The 22191-nt window shown below is 39.3% G+C and overlaps 3 protein-coding genes and 2 long non-coding RNA genes across 13 annotated transcripts; 3 read left to right on the top strand and 2 right to left on the bottom strand.

The window, feature by feature from the left end:
* Positions 1 to 616: 616 nt before the first annotated feature.
* On the bottom strand, positions 617 to 9331 carry LOC105689669. 2 transcript variants are annotated; one of them, XM_048658412.1, is made up of 9 exons: positions 8891 to 9331; positions 7972 to 8067; positions 7695 to 7884; positions 2427 to 7592; positions 2238 to 2359; positions 1916 to 2173; positions 1608 to 1829; positions 1239 to 1534; positions 617 to 1165 (listed from the first exon to the last, which is right to left on the bottom strand). In XM_048658412.1, exons 3-9 carry the CDS (start codon positions 7870 to 7872, stop codon positions 1099 to 1101), a joined length of 6309 nt encoding a protein of 2102 aa, XP_048514369.1. In that variant the 5' UTR covers positions 7873 to 7884; positions 7972 to 8067; positions 8891 to 9331; the 3' UTR covers positions 617 to 1098. The 2 variants fall into 2 exon arrangements, with proteins under 2 accessions (XP_048514369.1, XP_012262266.2); XM_012406843.3 differs by lacking the exon at positions 7972 to 8067.
* Positions 9332 to 9505: 174 nt separating this feature from the next.
* On the top strand, positions 9506 to 11193 carry LOC105689747 (protein FRG1 homolog). The gene is made up of 5 exons (XM_012407008.3): positions 9506 to 9703; positions 9808 to 9887; positions 9953 to 10245; positions 10323 to 10525; positions 10599 to 11193. The coding sequence occupies exons 1-5, from the start codon at positions 9645 to 9647 to the stop codon at positions 10744 to 10746; spliced, it is 783 nt and encodes a 260-aa protein (XP_012262431.1). The 5' UTR covers positions 9506 to 9644; the 3' UTR covers positions 10747 to 11193.
* On the bottom strand, positions 10992 to 15433 carry LOC105689745 (DCN1-like protein 4). Of its 7 annotated transcripts, none has more exons than XM_012407001.3 (6): positions 15134 to 15433; positions 14251 to 14480; positions 13803 to 14071; positions 12173 to 12539; positions 11893 to 12100; positions 10992 to 11806 (listed from the first exon to the last, which is right to left on the bottom strand). In XM_012407001.3, exons 1-6 carry the CDS (start codon positions 15171 to 15173, stop codon positions 11721 to 11723), a joined length of 1200 nt encoding a protein of 399 aa, XP_012262424.2. In that variant the 5' UTR covers positions 15174 to 15433; the 3' UTR covers positions 10992 to 11720. The 7 variants fall into 7 exon arrangements, with proteins under 7 accessions (XP_012262424.2, XP_012262425.2, XP_012262426.2 ...); XM_012407002.3 differs by having other exon boundaries at positions 14986 to 15432; XM_012407003.4 differs by lacking the exon at positions 15134 to 15433 and adding an exon at positions 14619 to 14761.
* A 29-nt stretch (positions 15434 to 15462) lies between these two features.
* LOC125501760 lies at positions 15463 to 16302 on the top strand. Its single transcript, XR_007279387.1, has 3 exons — positions 15463 to 15848; positions 15945 to 16160; positions 16259 to 16302. It is a non-coding gene; the product is annotated as an uncharacterized LOC125501760 (long non-coding RNA).
* A 2297-nt stretch (positions 16303 to 18599) lies between these two features.
* On the top strand, positions 18600 to 19970 carry LOC125501929. 2 transcript variants are annotated; one of them, XR_007279669.1, is made up of 5 exons: positions 18600 to 18714; positions 18823 to 18977; positions 19096 to 19542; positions 19628 to 19832; positions 19931 to 19970. It is a non-coding gene; the product is annotated as an uncharacterized LOC125501929 (long non-coding RNA). The 2 variants fall into 2 exon arrangements; XR_007279668.1 differs by having other exon boundaries at positions 18610 to 18769; positions 19931 to 19967.
* Positions 19971 to 22191: the final 2221 nt, after the last annotated feature.

Here is a 22191-nt window from a genome sequence, read left to right as displayed (position 1 = left end):
GAGCAGCGATTACACTTCGAGCACAAAGGCAGAAATTCTGAAGAAAAGGGAAACAAGCATAACAGAAGCAGGTAAGACATCGCGATTTTTTCAAGTATGACTTTAGGAATAAGAGTAACTTTCTTCCAGCTTTTTGCCAATCTTGATTTCTCAAAAACTGGACCTATTGCCTCATCGTGGCTCCGGAGGAGCTTCGAGGATTGATATAGCACAAATAAGCGACTCCAAGGCATTGCTGTGTGGCAATCGTCAGCAGAAAACTAGATTAGCCACTATAACAGAGCGAGGAACTCCCGCCGACTCAACTGCTCGAAAACCAATTCCATGCATTAAATCTCCGATAGCTAGAAGTCCGGCTAAGAAAATTGCGAAGCATGAATACGCTTCGCTCAGTACTACACCCAGTAGCGTAATTCCTGCAAAAAAAATCAGACCTAGTTCGAAAACAATGTATGATAATCAAGAAAAATTGGAAAGCACTAAATAATACAATTATAAAATTGATGCTATTAAATTACCAGTAAATAACTGTTGAATCAACGCACGCGATTGATGCTGCAACGAGAATACCGTATACTATCTAACCATTTTGTTCAATCTGCAGTGCGTCCCTGGATTTATTTTCTAAACATTTATTCAATACATATTCTATACAATTGTATCCACTATGTATGTAAACAATGAAATAGCAAAGTTTTCACACGATTTCGAATTTGTCCGTACTTTGCCCATTTCGACGGTGTCGTGTGCAATAAGAAAAAAAAAAGTTCAAGTGATTTAATTTTCAGTACCTTAATGTCGCATTGGATGTAAAACGATACGACGAATACGACTTTGAAAAAAATTCAGAACAAATAACAGTAAAATGTATTATGAAAAAGTTCGTTGATTTTCTGCATCGAATAAAGTATAGTACATGTATGATAGACTTTACAATAATCATAGGTAAAAAAATACTTTTACGTAGTGAGTTCAATGATAGCTTCCTGGTTGAAAAGACGTCCAAACTGTAAAAGGGCAGCGAGAGATGAAAATTCCTTGGTTCAATTTCAAACCGTACAAAGAATCCTTTACACTGAAAATGGTTCACAGGTTCATTTATCCTCCCGTGTTACTCCGTCTATGAATTACGGCTTTAAGACACCCTGGGTTCTCCTCGGTGAATCTTTAATAAAAAACTAAAATCAATTCCACGATTTTTAACGTATCAAAAATTTAGTGAATATCAATTTTTTCACCTTATGTTTTTAGAGGCAAGCTTTTTGGAGATAGCTGGTTTCAATCTACTCAATCCACGGTTGCTCCTTGCGCCTCTTCCAGTAATTATATACAAATGTTTAGTCTTCTTATTTCCGCCATTGAGCCTTGATATTTGATGATCTAGAAAGACCTCGAGCGCCTGGAGAGCTTCTGTTACATAAAGATAATGGAGATCTAAAGTATTGTCCGTGTTCATCACATAGTCTTGTGCCGTAAGAAAAGCATTGGCAGCTGTCGCGTTTGCGTATTCCATCTTTCTAGAATGTAACTTTGCCTGGAATAAAATTAAATTACATAATCTTGAAAGAATGGATGATCAGGATAAGTCCACGGAGATATTTGCCAACCATTTGGGAATAGTATGCGGCAACTTCCCTATTGCCTTTCCTAAACGCGTCAGTTGCTTTGTTAAAATTCTCATTGCGCAAGGATAGGTGATGTTGCGCATCTTTCCTCGATGCATGAGCTTCCTCTAATGCCGCCTCGTATGTGATTGGCGATAAATCAGAACTACCAGAGTAGTTGAGGTCAGTGTCTTTGGCAGCAAAGACCGACGCTCTCAAATGCATCTATGGAGTAGTTTCAGAATGATAAAATTGACTGATTCCAATAGACTCGATTACGGACTCATGGATTATGAGTTTCGAGATTTTACCTCGACTTCAACCGATTGGGCTGACTCTTTTTTGGCCCTGTCGATGAGGTTTTTTTGCTTTTGTAAAGTATTATTCCGGTCTACGACTCGTCCAGTGCTCGCTTCAAGGATGTCTAGCGTTTCCTTGAAATTTCCATTATGGGCATTGAGAATTTCATCTAAAGTTTCCGGATCATGATCGATGAACATCTCATGGAGCATTTTTCGCGTTAGCCGGGATGCCAAATCGTTAGAAGTTTCTAGTTTCTGCCGATTTTTCTAAAAATACATTCCGTGTAAGTAATAGAAAATAAAACAACATCACTGGATAATTTCCACTCACCAAGTCATTGTTGTATATGGCTAAAGCCAATTCCATATCCATTATCTCCGACAAATTTGGAACCACAGGCTCCACACAATGCTGAGCTTCCTCCTGTTCCAGTGATCTGGCATATTCCGCATCTGTGAAAGTAGTCTTATAATTGGGTCAAGATCGTATTTGAAGCTAAATACTGTACAAGATTTCCACCTTTCTCAATCATTTTATCAAGTTGTTCTTGCTGCGCATGGAGTTGTTGCTCCATACTTTCGATCCAAAGTGCATGGAGCTGCTGGGCCATGGACTTCTTTATTTGAATGACAGGAAAAAGACCATCAGGAAATTGAAAATCAGAATCTCCAAACTCAGTTTCCAGGTTTTTGATGAAATTTTGTCCTAAATTCAACTCCATCATCTCCTCTGGCTCGATATCATCTTCTGTAAAATCGTCTGCACTGTCTGAGGTCTTTGGTGATTGAGTTTCACATGCATTCTCTTCGTAGTCCACAGATAGTTGGGAAGAGAATTCTATGGTATTTTTTGTTCGTGTCTCTGCATTCTCCTCCACTGCTATATCTGGCTTCCCGTTTTTCCACCTCTTGACTCTCAGTATATGTGGATTGTAGCTGGCTTCATTTATCACCATTTTCTCTTCTATTTGTCGTTTGAGTTCTAAGATTTCCTCCGATACTCTGTGCTTATCTCTTTTTTTTCTTGGACTGAAATTTTGTTGTTGCGATTTAGAATCACCGTCATGTAATTCCAAACTGCCGGATTGTTGTTTTGATCTGTCGAGCCTTTCCTTGGAGGATGTGAAATTTTCGCTCTCAGTATCTTTAGCTTCTGAAGTAGAGGTTCGCTTTTCAATGTTAATTTTAGGCGAATCAATCTTCGTGTACCGAGTTACGTGTTCGGGAACTCCGTCAAGGAGCACGTCTACCGCCCAGTTGAAATCTGAGCTACAGAGATTTTTGTAAACCTCTGTGATATCCTCTGAAGGAATATTGGAAAACATTTCTATGAGCTCAGCTAAGTCTTTCATAGTTTCAACCTCCGTTCTGACTTCCAAACTTTCCTCCCCACTCAAGATATCCACTACCGATGTCATTGAACTTTTATCCAGCATCAGTTTCAGAGGGGGTTTTTCTTCCAAGACTAGTGACGAATTGCTATTTATTGTCCTGCTTTGCGTACTCAAAACTTTATATTCTTGCTCTGAGGTGCCACCGACATATAAAACGTTGAAGTCATAATTGCTTGTATTTGTGCAAGAGTCTATTTTGCTCACAACTGGTGGGATTTCATTTGAAATCAGCCCTAAAGTTATATCATCAATGGGAAACGGAGACTGTTTCCACGTAACTTGATTCATATTGTCTACTATGAGTTGTGGACTTGGATCTTGATTTTTTTCTGTACTAAGATCCACAGAGTTTTCTCCTTGTAGCCATTCGGCAGGTGTTCTGCATCCTGTAGAATCACAATCCTCACAACATTGTTCCATTGAAGATTCGTCCTCTGAGATTATCTCTGAATCACGCAGAGTTTTTTCGACTGTATTAGAATCCAACGACAAATTTTGAGAGGCTTGCGTTTTTTCATCAGCCACTTGAAATTTTGATTCTTCTTCATTATTGCACCCATCAAAGACTGGGACCTGTTGAATGGTATTAGCTTCCTCTTCCGGGAATGATAGCTCAGATATATTGTCATCGACTAGCTGTTTTTCTTGCATCTCTGGTATGATTAATCTATTAACTGCGTCGGATAGAATGTCATATAACGGGAGTATGTGCTCTGTCCTTTGGCTTTGATTGCTGAGAACTCCCATTACTTTCTCTTCGGGATTTTCGCCAATTAATTTACAATTTGTATTTGGTTCAACAACTACATTGACTATTTCTAATTTCTCAGTATCTGCGTCAATTAAATCTTTGGTGGGGGTGGTTTGATTAGACTTCAAACATGCTGAGATTGATTCAGAGATATTGTTGCCGACGTCCTCAAGTTTTTCTTCTGAATTTTTTATCAGAACATCATCGGAATCTATGCTTGCATTGATACACGGATTTCGAGTCTGATTTTGTGTTTTGGAAATTAACAGAGCCTCTGGATTGGAGCTACTGATAGAGGCGATCTTATCAGCCATTTCTTCGTCTTCCAAAAGTTTCTTTGACAGGTTATCGTCAACGAGGTATTCTGCAGCGTCTGTTTCTAAGGTACCGTAACTGACAGAATTTGATATCCGACATGAATCTTGCTCGACATCAGTGGGCAAAGCAGTACTTGAATTTCTAGACAATTTTGTACTCAGACTATCGTCAATTGTTGTAGTAGATATTTCAACTTCAGAAAAGCCTTCGTCTTTCTTATCTTTCTTATCAATAACAACAAAGGCACTGGGTTCCCGGTGTGCCATTTCATTCTCGTATGCGTCATTTTCAGACAGAGAATTATCATTTGTCTGACGTTTAAACTTCATCATACTTTCCTCACTCCTCACGTTTTGTGTAGGCGCTTGCTTGGACTCTGAGCCCCGACCCAAGAGGGATTTCTTAATCATACTAAATATGGAGCCGATTGAGCTTACCGACTCTGACGCTTTACGCTCCGTTTCAAAGCTCTGTTCTGACTCTGTGTGATTTGATTCTGTTGGAACATCTTTGTCGACAGCTATGTTTTCGTAGCATGGGGTTGCCTCCATTTCAGAAGCATCCATCTTATTTATTATATTACTCATTATAGTGTCAGGATCTTCAACTGGCATTTCTTCATTCATGGGTTCTTCCAACACTGTAGACTTCTTAGGAGAAGTACCAAATTCGTCATCTTGAATTTCTGTTATTATAACGCCTGTTGGAATGTCGGGAGTCGGCTTCTGTGGTTTGTTCGTCCCAGGAAGATCATGCTTCACCTTAGGGTAATGAGAGGTACTATGTATTTGCCTCCCATTGACAAGCATTGTAAAATCCCAACATTGGGAGAGCACATTTTCGACATTATCCTGTTTGTTTTCTCTTTTTTCCATTGTTGGACTAACACAATCAATTGCCGTAACACTGCCCTTTCTTTCTGATCCTATAGCTCCCAGGTTCTGCTGAGAATTATTGGTAATTTTCTTCGTGTTCCTTAATTTTGAAGAAGACTGCACTTTCAGGGGGTCCGATATTATTGGCGATGGTGTCCCACCTTCGTTTTCAAAGGTGGAAAAAGATTGATCAGTTTCACTTGTTCCGAGTAAATTGTGTGTTGCACCATTTTTTTCTTGGGCAGGAACCCGGTCAGGGTCTAAATCGTCACCGGAGTCAGTCTCGATGCAATAATCAACCAGAGATTTATTCAGAGTGTCGTTTTCAGACATGAGGGCGTTTGACACAATATTTTGTAAAGTGTTGCCATCACCGCTGTTTGACTTCAGAGAGTTCTCCGCATGTTTCATGTTCTTATCCGAATCGCTGAGCAGACAATTAGACGATTCCAAATTAGAGTTAAGGTTCTTTTTTCTGCGTCGATTTCTCTTGGATTTTTGCTTCTCATATCTTATGGTGTGAATCTCTTGTGGCTCGCTCGATGTAGGGCCCAGGGGAGGAAACTTCCTTGGCTGAGGAGGAATGTTATCCAAAGAGTAACTGAGTGCAAACCGTTCAATGAGTTTAGCGCTGGTGATATTGCACTCGTACCTATCCATCATTTGTTTTATAGTGTCTTTCAAAACACCCTGTGTGCTTTTTTTTACCAACTCATTAATGTTTCTACACCATGGAGTGTTGGGTTCCAGAACTTCGATGAGATAACCGTTTTGAACGCCCATTACAACGTATGGCTGCATTTCCCAAGCCTGGGTGTTGGTATTGCTTAGGATAACTGGGCTTACGCCTTCTTTGAGAGCATTGCAAACTCTTTTCTGAGTATAATTGTGGGCATCCATTAGCTTAGAGTGAGCATACTGACACACACCTCCTCCTAACATGACGAAAAAATCATTGACACTGAAAATGAATTGATTTGGATCCCCGCCTACTGAAGATTTGACAATGTTGGTTGCCAAATGTGATTTTCCACTTCCAGGTAGGCCTCGCAGAATAATGAGTACTTTGTGCCCCTGAACTATAGAAGCAATGATTTTCTTCAACGTGTTATCGTATGTATTGCATTGAGGTGATTTTGGCGATGAGGGTCTATTTGCAGGTCGAATTTTAGGACGCTTATCATCGGGTGTATTTGGTGCTGAACTTGATATGAACTGGCAAACATTAGCTGACACCAAAGATGGAATTTGCGTTGGATAGTCAGTTGTCTCTTCCTCTATCACAACATCGGCATCGTCATCCGAGCTGTTTTCCAACCCTGGTAGACGATATTGTACTTTCAATCCACATAGCGATTCCATCTCTCCCTTGTGCGAATTTGTCTTGCTACCAGTTGTTCGTGTCTTAGTTTCAATATCGTAATTTGAGTCAAACTGGGTAACTTGCTGTTGCACCACATCAGGTGGCTGGTGAGATTCTCCAATGTCTTGACGAAAATTTTTTAAATTATATTCAGCGGAGTTGAAGGAGCATCGATCGTACTGATTAAACTGAAACCCCTTTGGATTCTCTTCTGTAGGCTGAGTATTTGGGCTCGCAATACCGTTCAAGTTCTTTGAAGGTAACGCGGAAGCATTCCGAGATGTGATGATAGCAGGATCGATATTCTTCTGCTGAGGAGAGGAACACTGCGAAGTTTGGGTCTTTGAGTTTTTCGGTATAATGCCTTTATTTGATAGTTTATGGAGTGGGAAATCACGTGACAACTGCGATTTGCGACCAAAGAGGTTATTAAACTGATATCTGTTAGCCTTTCTTTCTTCTTCTGCGGAGTTTGGCATCCAGAGTTGATTCATTGTTGAATTGATTTGGATTCCACCGGTCGAGTTGCTCTCAACATCACTACAAAAGTAAACTTTTGAGGGTTCTTGTTTTTCTGGAGCCCGTAAGGTTGACCAAAGATGGCCAAATTGCTGCAGTTTTGGAGCTGGAATCTTGTTGTTTTCAGTGCTGTACATTGGCTTTGAGACATTTTCATTATCTCCTGAATAAGCAAAACCTTTTTCAGCTAAATCTTTCTTGAGAAGTTCAAACTTGCGGGATTCCTCCTGCTGTCTCAAGAGCTCCTGGTCATTTAAATGCAAGAAGCTAGTGTCATACTCAACATTGGATTTGTAGTCTATTTTATCCATATTTTCATTCTTTGACTGTCCTTCAGTGTTTATATTTTTTGGAGTGAAATTCGAAGTTGGAGGCATGCCTGGCCAACCCACATTTTGACCAATACGATTAATAGGGGTTTCTGTGCTCTCCGACAGCATATTCAGTGCATTGATGGATGGTTGTACTACAAAAAATCAAATTTTTATATAAAAAGAATTCTAGGCAACATAAACACAATAAATCTATCACTTCGATAGACTTTGATACAAAATATGTGACCGCTTACGTTTCCATTGACAATTCTGAACTACTGACAAAATTATCTCTGGTTCTAGAATTGAATCAAACATCTCCTTCAATTGACTCAGTATCTGTTGCTGTTGTTCTTTAGAATTTTTTTTACTCTCATTGGACCATCTAGGAGGTAGGGGAGCCGAAGGTGCCCGTTGGTTATTCGATGCCATAATTGTTATAGCCTGTAAACAATCGTCAGGAATAGATTATTATCTCTGTAATGATGCCCAAGTTATCTCAAACAATTGTTGTAAGTCTCAAAGACTTACAATATCTGAATCTCAATGGATGACAATAATAATGCAGAGCACTACAAACTCCCGGCAAGCATACGTCGTGAAATCAGGCCGCGCTGGTTTGTGTACCTACTCGATATCAAAAAATCATGTCAATGGCTGCATACTTGGCAGGGGCATTTTTTTAATTTCAATTTCAAAATAAAAACGAGTAAAATTCGGTGCATTGTGAAGATATTAATGTTATTTTATTATTATTAATGCAGTGCATGTGGAGCGTACCCCTTATTACTTTATATATTATTATATAGTAATGCTGACACGGGTGTGAATGTGTGTACATCAGGAAAAAAATCTATTGGAAAAAATCAAAGGTGGTCAATGCCTGAGACGAAGAAGAAGAATGTGATTTTGCAGGAACTTTAACCCTTAATAACTCAGCAACTATTGAACCGATTTCGTCCAATTTTTACGAGTGAAGTCCTGTGGCAAAGATCTCTTGATGGTGTGAAGGGCGTGAAAAAATATGAATTGGTTAAAAAGTTATGACATGTTGTTTACAAGTATAACTGGCCCGCCCGCCCGCTAACAGGTCTCATCGGCAAGTCAGGGAGAATAAAAAAAAAACGATAAAAAATCGGAAAAAAATCAGAAGTTTCAGAAAAATGTCGAAAAATGGAAAAAAAATTTTAATCAAAAATAGAAAAGATAAAAAGTAAGAGGTCAGCCTACGGGTACTTGGCAGAGATTCGCTGACGCGAATCTTGATATCATTTTGATCATACCGATGATAACTTTTTATCGGGAAAATGTGACACGATGGATCGAGCAATAAGAGATACGCAGGTATGCGTCTCTGAATGGTAAATATGGCTATTGTGATCGAGGAGAAACTTTCAATTCGGATGAGACTAAACAAGGTGATAGGTTACAGGAAAAGTTATACACTTACTGGAATCCAGGCTCTGCTCAAGGGTCAAAGCGAGGCTACCTACAGATGTTTATAAGATAAAATCTCCAAATCAGTAACGCGCAAATCCCACCGAACGGAATGACTCGATTATACCGAACACTGATATCACAGACCACACCGATATCAAAACAACACGAATTGCTACGGATGAATTGCCCACGTCCTTTACTACAGCCTAGAGCTGTTGCTCACAACCTTTTGGTTCACAGTTGCTCACAGTTCAGTCACATATTCGGTATACTGTCGTTCAGTTTTCAGGGCTGACAGACGTGATGGCGGCCCCTCAAGTCAACGTAAGGGGGCAGCGCCACGGCCTCAGCTGCAACTCTCCATCGGCATGCATGCGCAGCAACAACGACGCGCACGAGGCTGAAATAACACCACACGAGCTTGAGTAGTAACATGCCTGTAGACCTGAAACAAAAATAAAAATGTTAATTAATAGTGGGAATACTTATTATACAAACCCCCCCCACAAACGCGTGGATGCAAATTCTCTTTTCGCACTCCTAAAGAGGGCGGCTGAACTCCAGGAGATGCTGCCCTCGATTGGTAAGGCTGATTAGTTGTGTAGTACAGGTACAATCCACCATGGTACTGTTTTAGTTACTGCCCACCCCAATTGGGCCCAAAGGCCCGAACTTCCGGAAAGAAGATTCACTTCAAAAATATCAAATTTAGTTTAGAGTGCATCATATTGTTGTAAATAGAACTAACAGACAAAATCAAAGCAATGTCCGAGTACGACAAGGTCCGTATCGGGAAGCTCGTTCTGAAGGGGGAGAAACCAAAGTATCTTGAGTTCCAATTCCAATCGCAACGTTGTAGCGCGATTTATTAAGGTTATTGCTATTATTCTTTCAAACAGCTTTGTGATTCAGGAACACTGTTTCTAGGTCAAAGAAGCGTAAACACAAGAAACAAGACAAGCAAGATATAGCAAAAAACGTTCAGGATAATGACGCTGTACTTCACGGTATTTACCATACTCACATCTTGTCGGATGTAAACGTAACAATTGTAATGTTATAAACTATTCAGGAGGCTGGTGGAAGGCAAAGTCTGTCTCTGAGATAAGTGGGACGGTTGCTATTGAATTTGGTAATTCATGTTACGTAAAAGCTCTGGATAATGGATTATTTACTTTGGGTGGACCTCACAATGATGGAGAAGGTCCATTGCCAGAAGAGATTCTGACTGCATTTCCTGTTAACGAAACTAAGATAGCTCTGAAATCTGGCTATGGCAAATACCTCGGCGTTGATAAAAAAGGCACCGTTATTGGCAGAAGTGATGCTGTTGGAGCTATGGAACAATGGGAACCAATCTTTCAAGTTTGTAACTGCTGTTCCAATCAAATGATGTAAGGTTCCCAGATCGAATTAAAAACAATACTTTGCCCTCTTTTCAGGATGGCAAATTGGCTTTGCTGAGTAACATCGGTTGTTTCATGTCCGTGGCAAATGACGACGATGATATAATATGCGAAAGAACAACAGCTGGGCCTGCCGAGATTCTGACTATACGTAGTTTGTCCCAGCGTATGGAGGATTCGAGCAAAGATGTTCCGACAGAAGAGCGAGGTTCTCTAGCAGAAGTTGAAATAAATTACGTGTACGTAATATTTAAGAAGTAGAGATGGTTCCTAAGCCATATAAAGTTTATCTAATCTCTATCGCTTTTTCAGGCGGAAGTTCCAAAAGTTTCAAGACAAAAAACTGAGGGTAAATGTGGAGAATCACACTCAGCTAGAGCAGGCTAAGAACGAAGGAACTCTTCACGAAGCACTGCTCGACCGTCGAAGTAAAATGAAAGCTGATCGGTACTGTAAATAATTTCATATAAGTACCATTGCTCATTCTTATTCCAGTTATGTTTTATAAAACACTTCCCGATAAATTGACCAAAACGTTGCCATAGTTTATTTATCATCTTCACCAACTTTGAACTCCATCACGTTGTGTAGAATACTATCTCACAAACAGTCGGAGGGAAAGATTTGATGGTTACGGGAAAAGGGTGAAGCTAATTCTAGCGAGTGACAGATATTATGATAAAAATTGTCAATTTTCAAATCGTCTAAAGCATAATGAAAATTTCTTTATTTTCCAACTGAACCAAATCCTGAATCATGATCTCGGATCAGGCCTTTGTAATCAAAAAATATGAAGTTATATCGACGATCGTTGAATAGCGCTATGTGAAAACAGTTTTGTGACACAAAAAAAAGAAACAAAAATTCGCACGTAACAACTTTCTATGATTTTTTTTTTTTTTAAATTCTAACTTTCAAAAAAAATTGTCTAATTTTACTAACTATTTTTTTTAAGTAATTATTTATAATTTTAATTAGAATCATTACAATTAATTAATTAATATCCTAAGGAGCGTAATGTATGTAACTAGATTTTGGAATATTAAAACGTACTATGGAGTTAAATTTGAGTGACTGTAATTAAACTAAGTTCAAACGGATGAGAAATGGTAAGAAAAGAAATAAGACAAATAGAGATGGAAACGAACAAAATGAACTACTGTTTCCGTCAAATAATAACAACCCAAATCACTGACGCCAGAGTTTTAATATTCACACATCGGTGAAGAATCAATTGATTTAAACCTCTTCTTATTCAACAAATTATAACGTATTGTTATCGTGTCGTAATTCATTTCAATTTACAATACACCGTGAGGGCGGGACGATAGGTGGGGGGCAGGGCAGAGGGGAAAGGAAAGAAATAGGTATTTCAAGTTTGCAGATGGGAGTATTTTGTTTTTGTTGTCTGAGGTGTCATTGTAATCGGGTGTTTCAGCTGCCGCGAGTTTCTATGGACGTAACACCTTCTCCTCTCTGACCTTTTAACCATTCAACGAATTCGTCGAGCATGACTGGCCCTGAAACAACGCATTAAAACATATAAGGGTACTAAATTGTCGATCCGATCAAATTCAGAGAGTAAAATTATCACATGACCACTTACACGCGCCGTCTAAATCATAATTAGAAAGATCGTGGCTGATGGTGCGTGAAAATTCCAGAATGTTGCACCACTGATCTTTGTTGATAACTTTGTACTTGGACTGGTCTAAAAACTGAGCAAACTGTGCAAAGAGTGCCCAATGTTTTCCCAAAAGTAGTTGGAGCATGACTCTCGCCGTTTCCATATCCATACTACGTTGGTCTTTATCCTGAAATGAAATTCAGAATACTTCAAAGTTAGGTCCGTAACATATTATTCGCTTTGTGGAAATGGAACATACTCTGGCAAAGTCGTAAGCGTATCTGTAAATCCCCTTGAATGTGTGCGGCTCGTTAAGCAGATTTCTTAGGTGTTCTAATTTCTGTTGTACTTTGGCCATCGAGTCGCATTGCAGCTCTGATAGACCTTTGAGCCATTCGTTGAGTGTAAAGAATCCCATCTGGCGTGCGTTCATCTTGTATGCCAAAACAAGCATCACAACATTTTCTGGCTCGACACCGATGTCCTCGCAAAACTTCTCCATACCTTCAGGGCCAAGCATGTCCGGATCATCGGGTGTTGTATATTCCCGAAACCATGCCACGCATCTTTTTTGTGAAAATGATGACGCGCTGGATACATCTTCTGTCTTTGTATACCGTCTGGCGCTGTTTACAAGCAGAAATAAGAAACATCATTGATGGAACTGTGGATACCTAAAATCGTAATAAAGTATACTCCTGGGAACTTATTTATAGACTCTCTAGAATTTTCGCATAATCAGAAGTCGATGAACAAAACCTGAAAGATGCAGAAGATGAAAAATCACAAACTGCCAATATGTTAACTATTCGAAGAAGATTAAACAGGCAATATTAGCCAAAATGAAATATCATTTGGTTCCTAAATGACGAACGAACCTCTGAATATCCATACACTGTCACAAATCGTTTATTATGCACTAAGTAACACACTTTTCAATAAGGTTGTAACTCAAGCGTAATTCATAATTATCTACTCTCTGCTTCGATGTTTTTAAATATGATTGGCAACTTTCCTCATTAGAATCGACAGACTCTCGCATCAGTTGCATGAAATGGGAACTGGATAGGAGCAAGGGACAGAAACATACAGACTGCCTCTAACCGCGAGGGGAAATCTATTTTGGAATTGGCTTACGCACACACGAGTCACCTGATACGTATGTGAGGACACATGCGACACAACTGTGTTAGACAATTCACCTTTTTTTCAAGGATATCACCAAATGGATGGGTAAATTTCACACGCGACAAAGATGATTGATGTATAAAATAGATGTAACGCAAGCTCATGATAAAAAAGATGGATGTATATGATCCTCATTGATAAAGATTGCACCAAAACATCTGTGTTGAAGCAGGGTTAAAAAAAGAATTGTTATAATTACATTAATGCTTTCATTTTTTTCATCCGCAATTATTTGATTCTAACCACTTTTCGTCAGCATCTTTAATTAGGATACCATATATTAATTACAAAAAAAAGAGGGTATTCACCACTTACGGTGAATAATCGGAAAAAATGGAGAAACAATTTAGATAGAATAGAACTGGAACTGGAACTTGAGAAATTGAAAATATTTGCAATGAAGAAACAATAGCAGCTTGGTTTGACAAAAGCTCTATTTCCTACTGACAGATGGAAGAATCATCTGACCGTTAAATGGATACCTTAGAAAACTTTTACCTTGTTATTTCTACAATCTTATCTAATCACTGTTTGATGAGATAAACTAACTATAGAATCATCTAAAAAAGTTATCTATAACAGAAACTGATCATCTGAAACGATCTTGCGATTATTTTTTAATGTTACGATATGATGGAATGGTAACATGTGGAAATAAATTGCAGGTGATATCCGTTAAGTATGTTAAAAATTATTCTCACCCTGTATGCCTAAGTCTTTTTGTAGGATGCCTCGGCATGCCTTCCTCATGAGCACTAGGTGCCATTTCGGCAGCCGTATGATGGTGGTGATGGTGGTTTGTGCTGGAGGGCGCTCTCCGTTTAGTACGAGGCATCCCTCCTGCCCCTGCTCCTTGGCCTTGACGTTGGCCTAGTCCGCCGTCGGCACACCTTCTCGATCCAATGGCTCTTACCAAAATTGAATCCTGGCAAGATCCTGTTTCTCTCTGCTGCTGTTCCTCCCAGGATGTCTGCGGAGCAGTTCTGTTAAATTGGTGTAGAAAAAAAGAGCCATGCAAAAGGGATACTCTAAACGAGGCGCCAACAATTACAGACCCATTTCATTAATATTCTATAAATTGTTTACGGCCACAGCAAAGGTATGCATATCATAGTTGGCATACCTTTTCGCTATGCGTTAAATTATTACCAAATAGTCGAGGTGAGTACCACCCGATAGATTGAAGGAGCTCAGCTGACTTATGATGGAGTTGGTCTCGTGGTAGGTTACTCCGTCAGTCGGCGATTCCTCAGCAATATCGCCCGACAAAAACGAGGTTAAGTTCATCAATGCATCTCCTATCAAAGCGGCGGTTAGCTTTCCTCTTTTCCCTATTAGTTTCAGGATCTTCGATCTTCGGGAGCGTGTACTCGTGATATCTGTTGGATAAAAAGGAAAAGAGGTGATATAAGAGGAGTGCAGAGCACCAAAATAATTGCGACATTGACGAACATAAACGTTTGGATAGTTTTTTTATCAGTGAGCTCATGAAACAGCTGACTCGTGTCCCACCGTACTTGTTCGTATTCGTAATTATACCAGGGTGTTTTCGGGCTAGGTCTTTTCGTTCCAATTTATTCGGATTAAGACCAGGGGCGAGAGGACACTAGCGAAAGGGAAGAATCCAGGGCCCGAAACTCGTTGAGATCGAAACTCCAAACTATGGTCAAACAACGAAAGGGAAGCGGAGAGTGGGTAGGACCCCTAAATTCTGGATTACTTCAATTATGGTATGTACCTACGTGGTACAAACATACGCAAACGTAAATCGAGATCGTTGAATCCGGAATGTGGTACTATTGATATTCGCGAGTCGCTTGATGCAGACGTATTGCTCGCGTGAAAAAAGGCCGAATTTTATTAAAAGTGGACCTTCCCTCCTACCTTTTGAGAAAATCTGAAGCCAATTTATCACCAGCTACCAGATGAATAAAGTGGAATGAGTGTGCTCGAGTATTGCATCCTTGATTCGATCCTCTCTTGTCACACAGAAGCTTCGATAAATTAATCGTATTTCACCATTGTTACACACCTACTACAGATTGTCGAAGACGCGTGATCCGGCGTCTCATCAGCAGTCGTCGTTATATTTTTAGAAAAAATATATTACATTTACGTATCGTAATGCTTCTTCTCGACTAAGCTACAATTTTTTAGGTACGCTACGAGCTATTTATCACTACCCACAACTCCCCTCCCTATTGAGCTGTAAGATTCTCGTTTTTTCTAAGACAAGATCTTTGTAGATTGGGTTTCACAGCCCCGTTTAACAATTTCTCGCTTCGTCCAAATCAAAACTCATCTCAACACTACCAACAACTTCGAGCCTTTTGACATCCCGCCTGCAACCGCCACACTGACGTCCTGCTATACAATTTCTCACTACGCACCCATACGATCCGTTGTGGCTGGTATTCGCGAGATCTAAATTACGAGACACCTGGTGCCATCAACCGGATTATGAATGCAACTGCTTCCATTGTGCAGTTAACAACATTCGGATAAACAACCTTAGTTTGTTTTTAACATAATGTCGATAACGAGCGCAACGGATAACACGTCTGACTACGGATCAGAAGATTTCTGGCACGATCATAAATCCTTTTTTTGGTCACTTTGACTGATTTGACATTCATGGGAGGATCGTCTGATTGCTAACTGGGTACGTACTTCATCTTCGAAGAATTACAGATGTATACGTATATTTTATCCTAGAAAAGCAACGTGGGTGCAACAAACATCACCAAGTATGTGACAACGCATTTCAAATTATTTTCAAATTTTCGATCGATTAATTGGCGATAACTCGATCAATTTCATAGATGAAATCATTTTGCTTGCAGATTCGGATTCCTGAGATCAAAATACATGAAGATAGCGTGAGGAACTCTTAAAAAAAAAATCTGTGCTTTCGTCTCAGATTTTAAGAAAATTCCAAGGCTATAGGCTTATCGTTTTTTTCGGCAAAAATGTAAAAGATTCTCCAGGATAATTCCAGGACGCTTTTTCTACGTAAAAAAGCATATCGAACAAGAGGCCGTCAATGAAATTGAGCTGGCGTAAGATCCCATCGAGATATCTTTGATTTTTCACTTTTTCGATCGATTAATTGGCGATAACTCGATCAATTTCATAGATGGAATTATTTTGCTTGCAGATTCGGATTCCTGAGATCCAAATACATGAGGATAGCGTGAGGCACCCTTCAAAAAAAAATCTGTGCTTTCATCTCAGATTTTGAGAAAATTCCAAGGCTATAGGCTTATCGTTTTTTTCGGCAAAAACGTTGAGTATCCCTCAGAATGATTCCAGGACGCTTTTCCTACGTAAAATTGCGTGATAAACACAACGCCGTCAATGAGATTGAGCTGGCGTAAGATCCCATCGAGATATCTTTGATTTTTCACTTTTTCGATCGATTAATTGGCGATAACTCGATCAATTTCATAGATGGAATTATTTTGCTTGCAGATTCGGATTCCTGAGATCCAAATACATGAGGATAGCGTGTGGCACCCTTCAAAAAAAAAATCTGTGCTTTCATCTCAGATTTTGAGAAAATTCCAAGGCTATAGGCTTATCGTTTTTTTCGGCAAAAACGTGGAGTATCCCTCAGAATAATTCCAGGACGCTTTTCCTACGTAAAATTGCGTGATAAACACAACGCCGTCAATGAGATTGAGCTGGCGTAAGATCTCATCGAGATATCTTTGATTTTTCACTTTTTCGATCGATTAATTGGCGATAACTCGATCAATTTCATAGATGGAATTATTTTGCTTGCAGATTCGGATTCCTGAGATCAAAATACATGAGGATAGCGTGAGGCACCCTTCAAAAAAAAATCTGTGCTTTCATCTCAGATTGTGAGAAAATTCCAAGGCTATAGGCTTATCGTTTTTTTCGGCAAAAACGTAAAAGATTCTCCAGAATAATTCCAGGACGCTTTTTCTACGTAAAAAAGCGTATCAAACAAGAGGCCGTCAATGAAATTGAGCTGGCGTAAGATCCCATCGAGATATCTTTGATTTTTCACTTTTTCGATCGATTAATTGGCGATAACTCGATCAATTTCATAGATGGAATTATTTTGCTTGCAGATTCGGATTCCTGAGATCCAAATACATGAGGATAGCGTGTGGCACCCTTCAAAAAAAAAATCTGTGCTTTCATCTCAGATTTTGAGAAAATTCCAAGGCTATAGGCTTATCGTTTTTTTCGGCAAAAACGTGGAGTATCCCTCAGAATAATTCCAGGACGCTTTTCCTACGTAAAATTGCGTGATAAACACAACGCCGTCAATGAGATTGAGCTGGCGTAAGATCTCATCGAGATATCTTTGATTTTTCACTTTTTCGATCGATTAATTGACGATAACTCGATCAATTTCATAGATGGGATTATTTTGCTTGCAGATTCGGATTCCTGAGATCAAAATACATGAGGATAGCGTGAGGCACCCTTCAAAAAAAAATCTGTGCTTTCATCTCAGATTTTGAGAAAATTCCAAGGCTGTAGGCTTACTGTTTTTTTCGGCAAAAACGTGGAGTATCCCTCAGAATAATTCCAGGACGCTTTTCCTACGTAAAATTGCGTGATAAACACAACGCCGTCAATGAGATTGAGCTGGCGTGAGATCCCATCGAGATATCTTTGATTTTTCACTTTTTCGATCGATTAATTGGCGATAACTCGATCAATTTCATAGATGGAATTATTCTGCTCGCAGATTCGGATTCCTCAGATCGAAATACATGTAACTATGGTGATAAACCCTTCAGAAAAAATCTTTTGTCAGAGAACATGCATTTTTCTATTCAATAAATCCATGTAATATGCTCAATAACGTGTTAGAATTCATTTTCAATCCTCGCCGAAAAGCCCCCTCAAATCGACAGTTTATTAATTAGTTATTATCTATACGTTTTATTTAATCTACACAAAATGTAGCGCAAATAATATTGATAAAGGTACAACTGCTCGTAGAAAGAAAACGAATTCGCAAATAATACCAAAGTATAATACACAGTATAATATACGTTCGGGTGTGTGAATAACCTCCGCCGTGTTCGTCTCATCGGAGAATACGTCAGTAAAGAAATGTTTTATTTATCAATTTACTGGATTTATACAATGTTTAATGATAAACCATGGTATATTTTCATATTTCCTTGAATTCTGTGCAGAGAGTCTCGCAATAAAGTCGTAAGAAGTCTTGGTCGTAAGGTTCGACGCTGGGCAAAATCGTAGATATGGCTGATTTTCGAGTCGCCGGGGCGAAAATTGGACGTCGAAAAATGAATTTTGGTATCAGGAGAATATGATGATCGAGGAGCCAGGGAATCAGGAGACTATACGCAAACGTTAGTAACTCGTCGAAATAGCAGACGACTTTAAGCTCCGAGTTTTTTCGCGGCTTCCTATTAGTTGCCCGGCGCCATCATGCTTTTTGGCGCCTGGAACCAATAGAAAGCCGCAAAAAAGCTCGGAGCAAACTCGTCTCCTATTTCGACGAGTTACTAACGTTTGCGCATAGTCCCCTAAGTTCAAAATGGACCCCGCCGCCGGATTGAACATGAATCAAATTGGCAGAGCAGATATTAATTAAAACGGGTTAATTAATAGTATATTCGGACGAATAAAGATTATTTATACAGCAGTGCATTGAGTGAGTCTTGCGAAATTGTTCAGCATGTGAAATAATAATCGATTTGTTTTCAGGAATCGTTTGAAAATCAACGGTATGGCACTGCGAGTATATCACGTTATTTTGCGAATGCTCAACCTCTACTCTAACGATTGTATGACAGCTCCCAGACGTTTGCACCAGATGAGATTCCTATGCGTGCTGACACTCAATTATACAATTAGTAAAGGTATGATCTTCCAACATCCGGCATGCGGTGTGCTTTATTCGAATGAACGACGTTGAGGCTCAGTCAGTGACAGTTTCTGTATAGTGCTTATTTAGTTGATTTTTATTTGTTTCGGCAGTGAATACTACTGGAAGTAAATGTCACCATTTCGGAGTAGAAGAATCAAAGTGCATCCTCAAGAGCAGAGGGGCTAGACTGACGGCTAGAACATTGGATTCGATCTATAGAAGAGTCTTATCATACTTGGTTGTTTTTTGAAATGAATACTGAAAGCGTTGACCACTGCTATTCGTTCCATTCTTCCAGATCGAACTGTATTTGTCCCAGGGAAGAATGCAAAGCTGAAACGACAGAGTGCTTGCGGTATACGTCAGATGTTATTATTACACCCCTGTGTACCTTGGCGGAAAGTCACTGCCAGTGTGTCGCTGGGCAAGGTCCAGCTGCCCACCACAAGCATGTTGTTGCTCTGCTTCTAGAAACGACACAGAGAGTTTGAGAAAGAGAAATTATACTTCCTAGTACATGTATCATTTCAAGAACTGCAAACATTCCACAACCCATGGTAGCCCTACTTTTAAACCCCTCTTGAAGTTCAAGATATGCCGTGGTTTCTAAATAATATTGAAAATATTTCTCCCCTTCCTTAGGATATGAAATGCAAATCAGCTGGAGACTTGGAGACCTACACTAAAAAATCTGTGCTTTCATCTCAGATTGTGAGAAAATTCCAAGGCTATAGGCTTACTGTTTTATTCGGTAAAAACGTAAAGGATTCTCCAGAATAATTCCAAGACGCTTTTTCTACGTAAAATTGCGTGATAAACACAACGCCGTCAATGAGATTGAGCTGGCGTAAGATCCCATCGAGATATCTTTGATTTTTCACTTTTTCGATCGATTAATTGGCGATAACTCGATCAATTTCATAGATGGAATCATTTTGCTTGCAGATTCGGATTCCTGAGATCAAAATACATGAGGATAGCGTGAGAAACCCTTCAAAAAAAAATCTGTGCTTTCATCTCAGATTGTGAGAAAATTCCAAGGGTATAGGCTTACTGTTTTTTTCGGAAAAACGTGGAGTATCCCCCAGAATAATTCCAGGACGCTTTTCCTACGTAAAATTGCGTGATAAACACAACGCCGTCAATGAAATTGAGCTGGCGTGAGATCCCATCGAGATATCTCTGATTTTTCACTTTTTCGATCGATTAATTGGCGATAACTCGATCAATTTCATAGATGGAATCATTTTGCTTGCAGATTCGGATTCCTGAGATCAAAATACATGAGGATAGCGTAAGGAACCCTTCAAAAAAAAATCTGTTCTTTCATCTCACATTGTGAGAAAATTCCAAGGCTATAGGCTTACTGTTTTTTTCGGCAAAAACGTGGAGTATTCCCCAGAATAATTCCAGGACGCTTTTCCTACGTAAAATTGCGTGATAAACACAACGCCGTCAATGAAATTGAGCTGGCGTAAGATCCCATCGAGATATCTTTGATTTTTCACTTTTTCGATCGATTAATTGGCGATAACTCGATTAATTTCATAGATGGAATTATTTTGCTTGCAGATTCGGATTCCTTAGATCAAAATACATGAGGATAGCGTAAGGCACCCTTCAAAAAAAAATCTGTGCTTTCATCTCAGATTTTGAGAAAATTCCAAGGCTGTAGGCTTACTGTTTTTTTCGGCAAAAACGTGGAGTACCCCCCAGAATAAATCCAGGACGCTTTTCCTACGTATGATTGCGTGATAAACACAACGCCGTCGTTTGAATTGAGCTGGCATCGAAACCCAAAGAGATATCCTCAATTTTTCACTTTTTCAATCGATTAATTGGCGATAACTCGATCAATTTCATAGATCAAATTATTTTGCATGCAGATTTGGATTCCTGAGATCAAAATACATGAGGATAGCGTAAGGCACCCTTCAAAAAAAAATCTGTGCTTTCATCTCAGATTTTGAGAAAATTCCAAGGCTGTAGGCTTACTGTTTTTTTCGGCAAAAACGTGGAGTACCCCCCAGAATAAATCCAGGACGCTTTTCCCACGTATGATTGCGTGATAAACACAACGCCGTCGTTTGAATTGAGCTGGCATCGAAACCCAAAGAGATATTCTCAATTTTTCACTTTTTCAATCGATTAATTGGCGATAACTCGATCAATTTCATAGATCAAATTATTTTGCTTGCAGATTTGGATTCCTGAGATCAAAATACATGAGGATAGCGTAAGGCACCCTTCAAAAAAAATCTGTGCTTTCATCTCAGATTTTGAGAAAATTCCAAGGCTGTAGGCTTACTGTTTTTTTCGGCAAAAACGTGGAGTACCCCCCAGAATAATTCCAGGACGCTTTTCCTACGTAAAATTGCGTGATAAACACAACGCCGTCAATGAAATTGAGCTGGCGTGAGATCCCATCGAGATATCTCTGATTTTTCACTTTTTCGATCGATTAATTGGCGATAACTCGATCAATTTCATAGATGGAATCATTTTGCTTGCAGATTCGGATTCCTGAGATCAAAATACATGAGGATAGCGTAAGGAACCCTTCAAAAAAAAATCTGTTCTTTCATCTCACATTGTGAGAAAATTCCAAGGCTATAGGCTTACTGTTTTTTTCAGCAAAAACGTGGAGTATTCCCCAGAATAATTCCAGGACGCTTTTCCTACGTAAAATTGCGTGATAAACACAACGCCGTCAATGAAATTGAGCTGGCGTAAGATCCCATCGAGATATCTTTGATTTTTCACTTTTTCGATCGATTAATTGGCGATAACTCGATTAATTTCATAGATGGAATTATTTTGCTTGCAGATTCGGATTCCTTAGATCAAAATACATGAGGATAGCGTAAGGCACCCTTCAAAAAAAAATCTGTGCTTTCATCTCAGATTTTGAGAAAATTCCAAGGCTGTAGGCTTACTGTTTTTTTCGGCAAAAACGTGGAGTACCCCCCAGAATAAATCCAGGACGCTTTTCCTAAGTATGATTGCGTGATAAACACAACGCCGTCGTTTGAATTGAGCTGGCATCGAAACCCAAAGAGATATCCTCAATTTTTCACTTTTTCAATCGATTAATTGGCGATAACTCGATCAATTTCATAGATGGAATTATTTTGCTTGCAGATTTGGATTCCTGAGATCAAAATACATGAGGATAGCGTAAGGCACCCTTCAAAAAAAAATCTGTG

This window comes from Athalia rosae, chromosome 7, assembly GCF_917208135.1.
Source record: "Athalia rosae chromosome 7, iyAthRosa1.1, whole genome shotgun sequence".
NCBI classification, from domain to species: domain Eukaryota; kingdom Metazoa; phylum Arthropoda; class Insecta; order Hymenoptera; family Athaliidae; genus Athalia; species Athalia rosae.
This window is presented reverse-complemented; position numbering and strand designations above follow the sequence as displayed.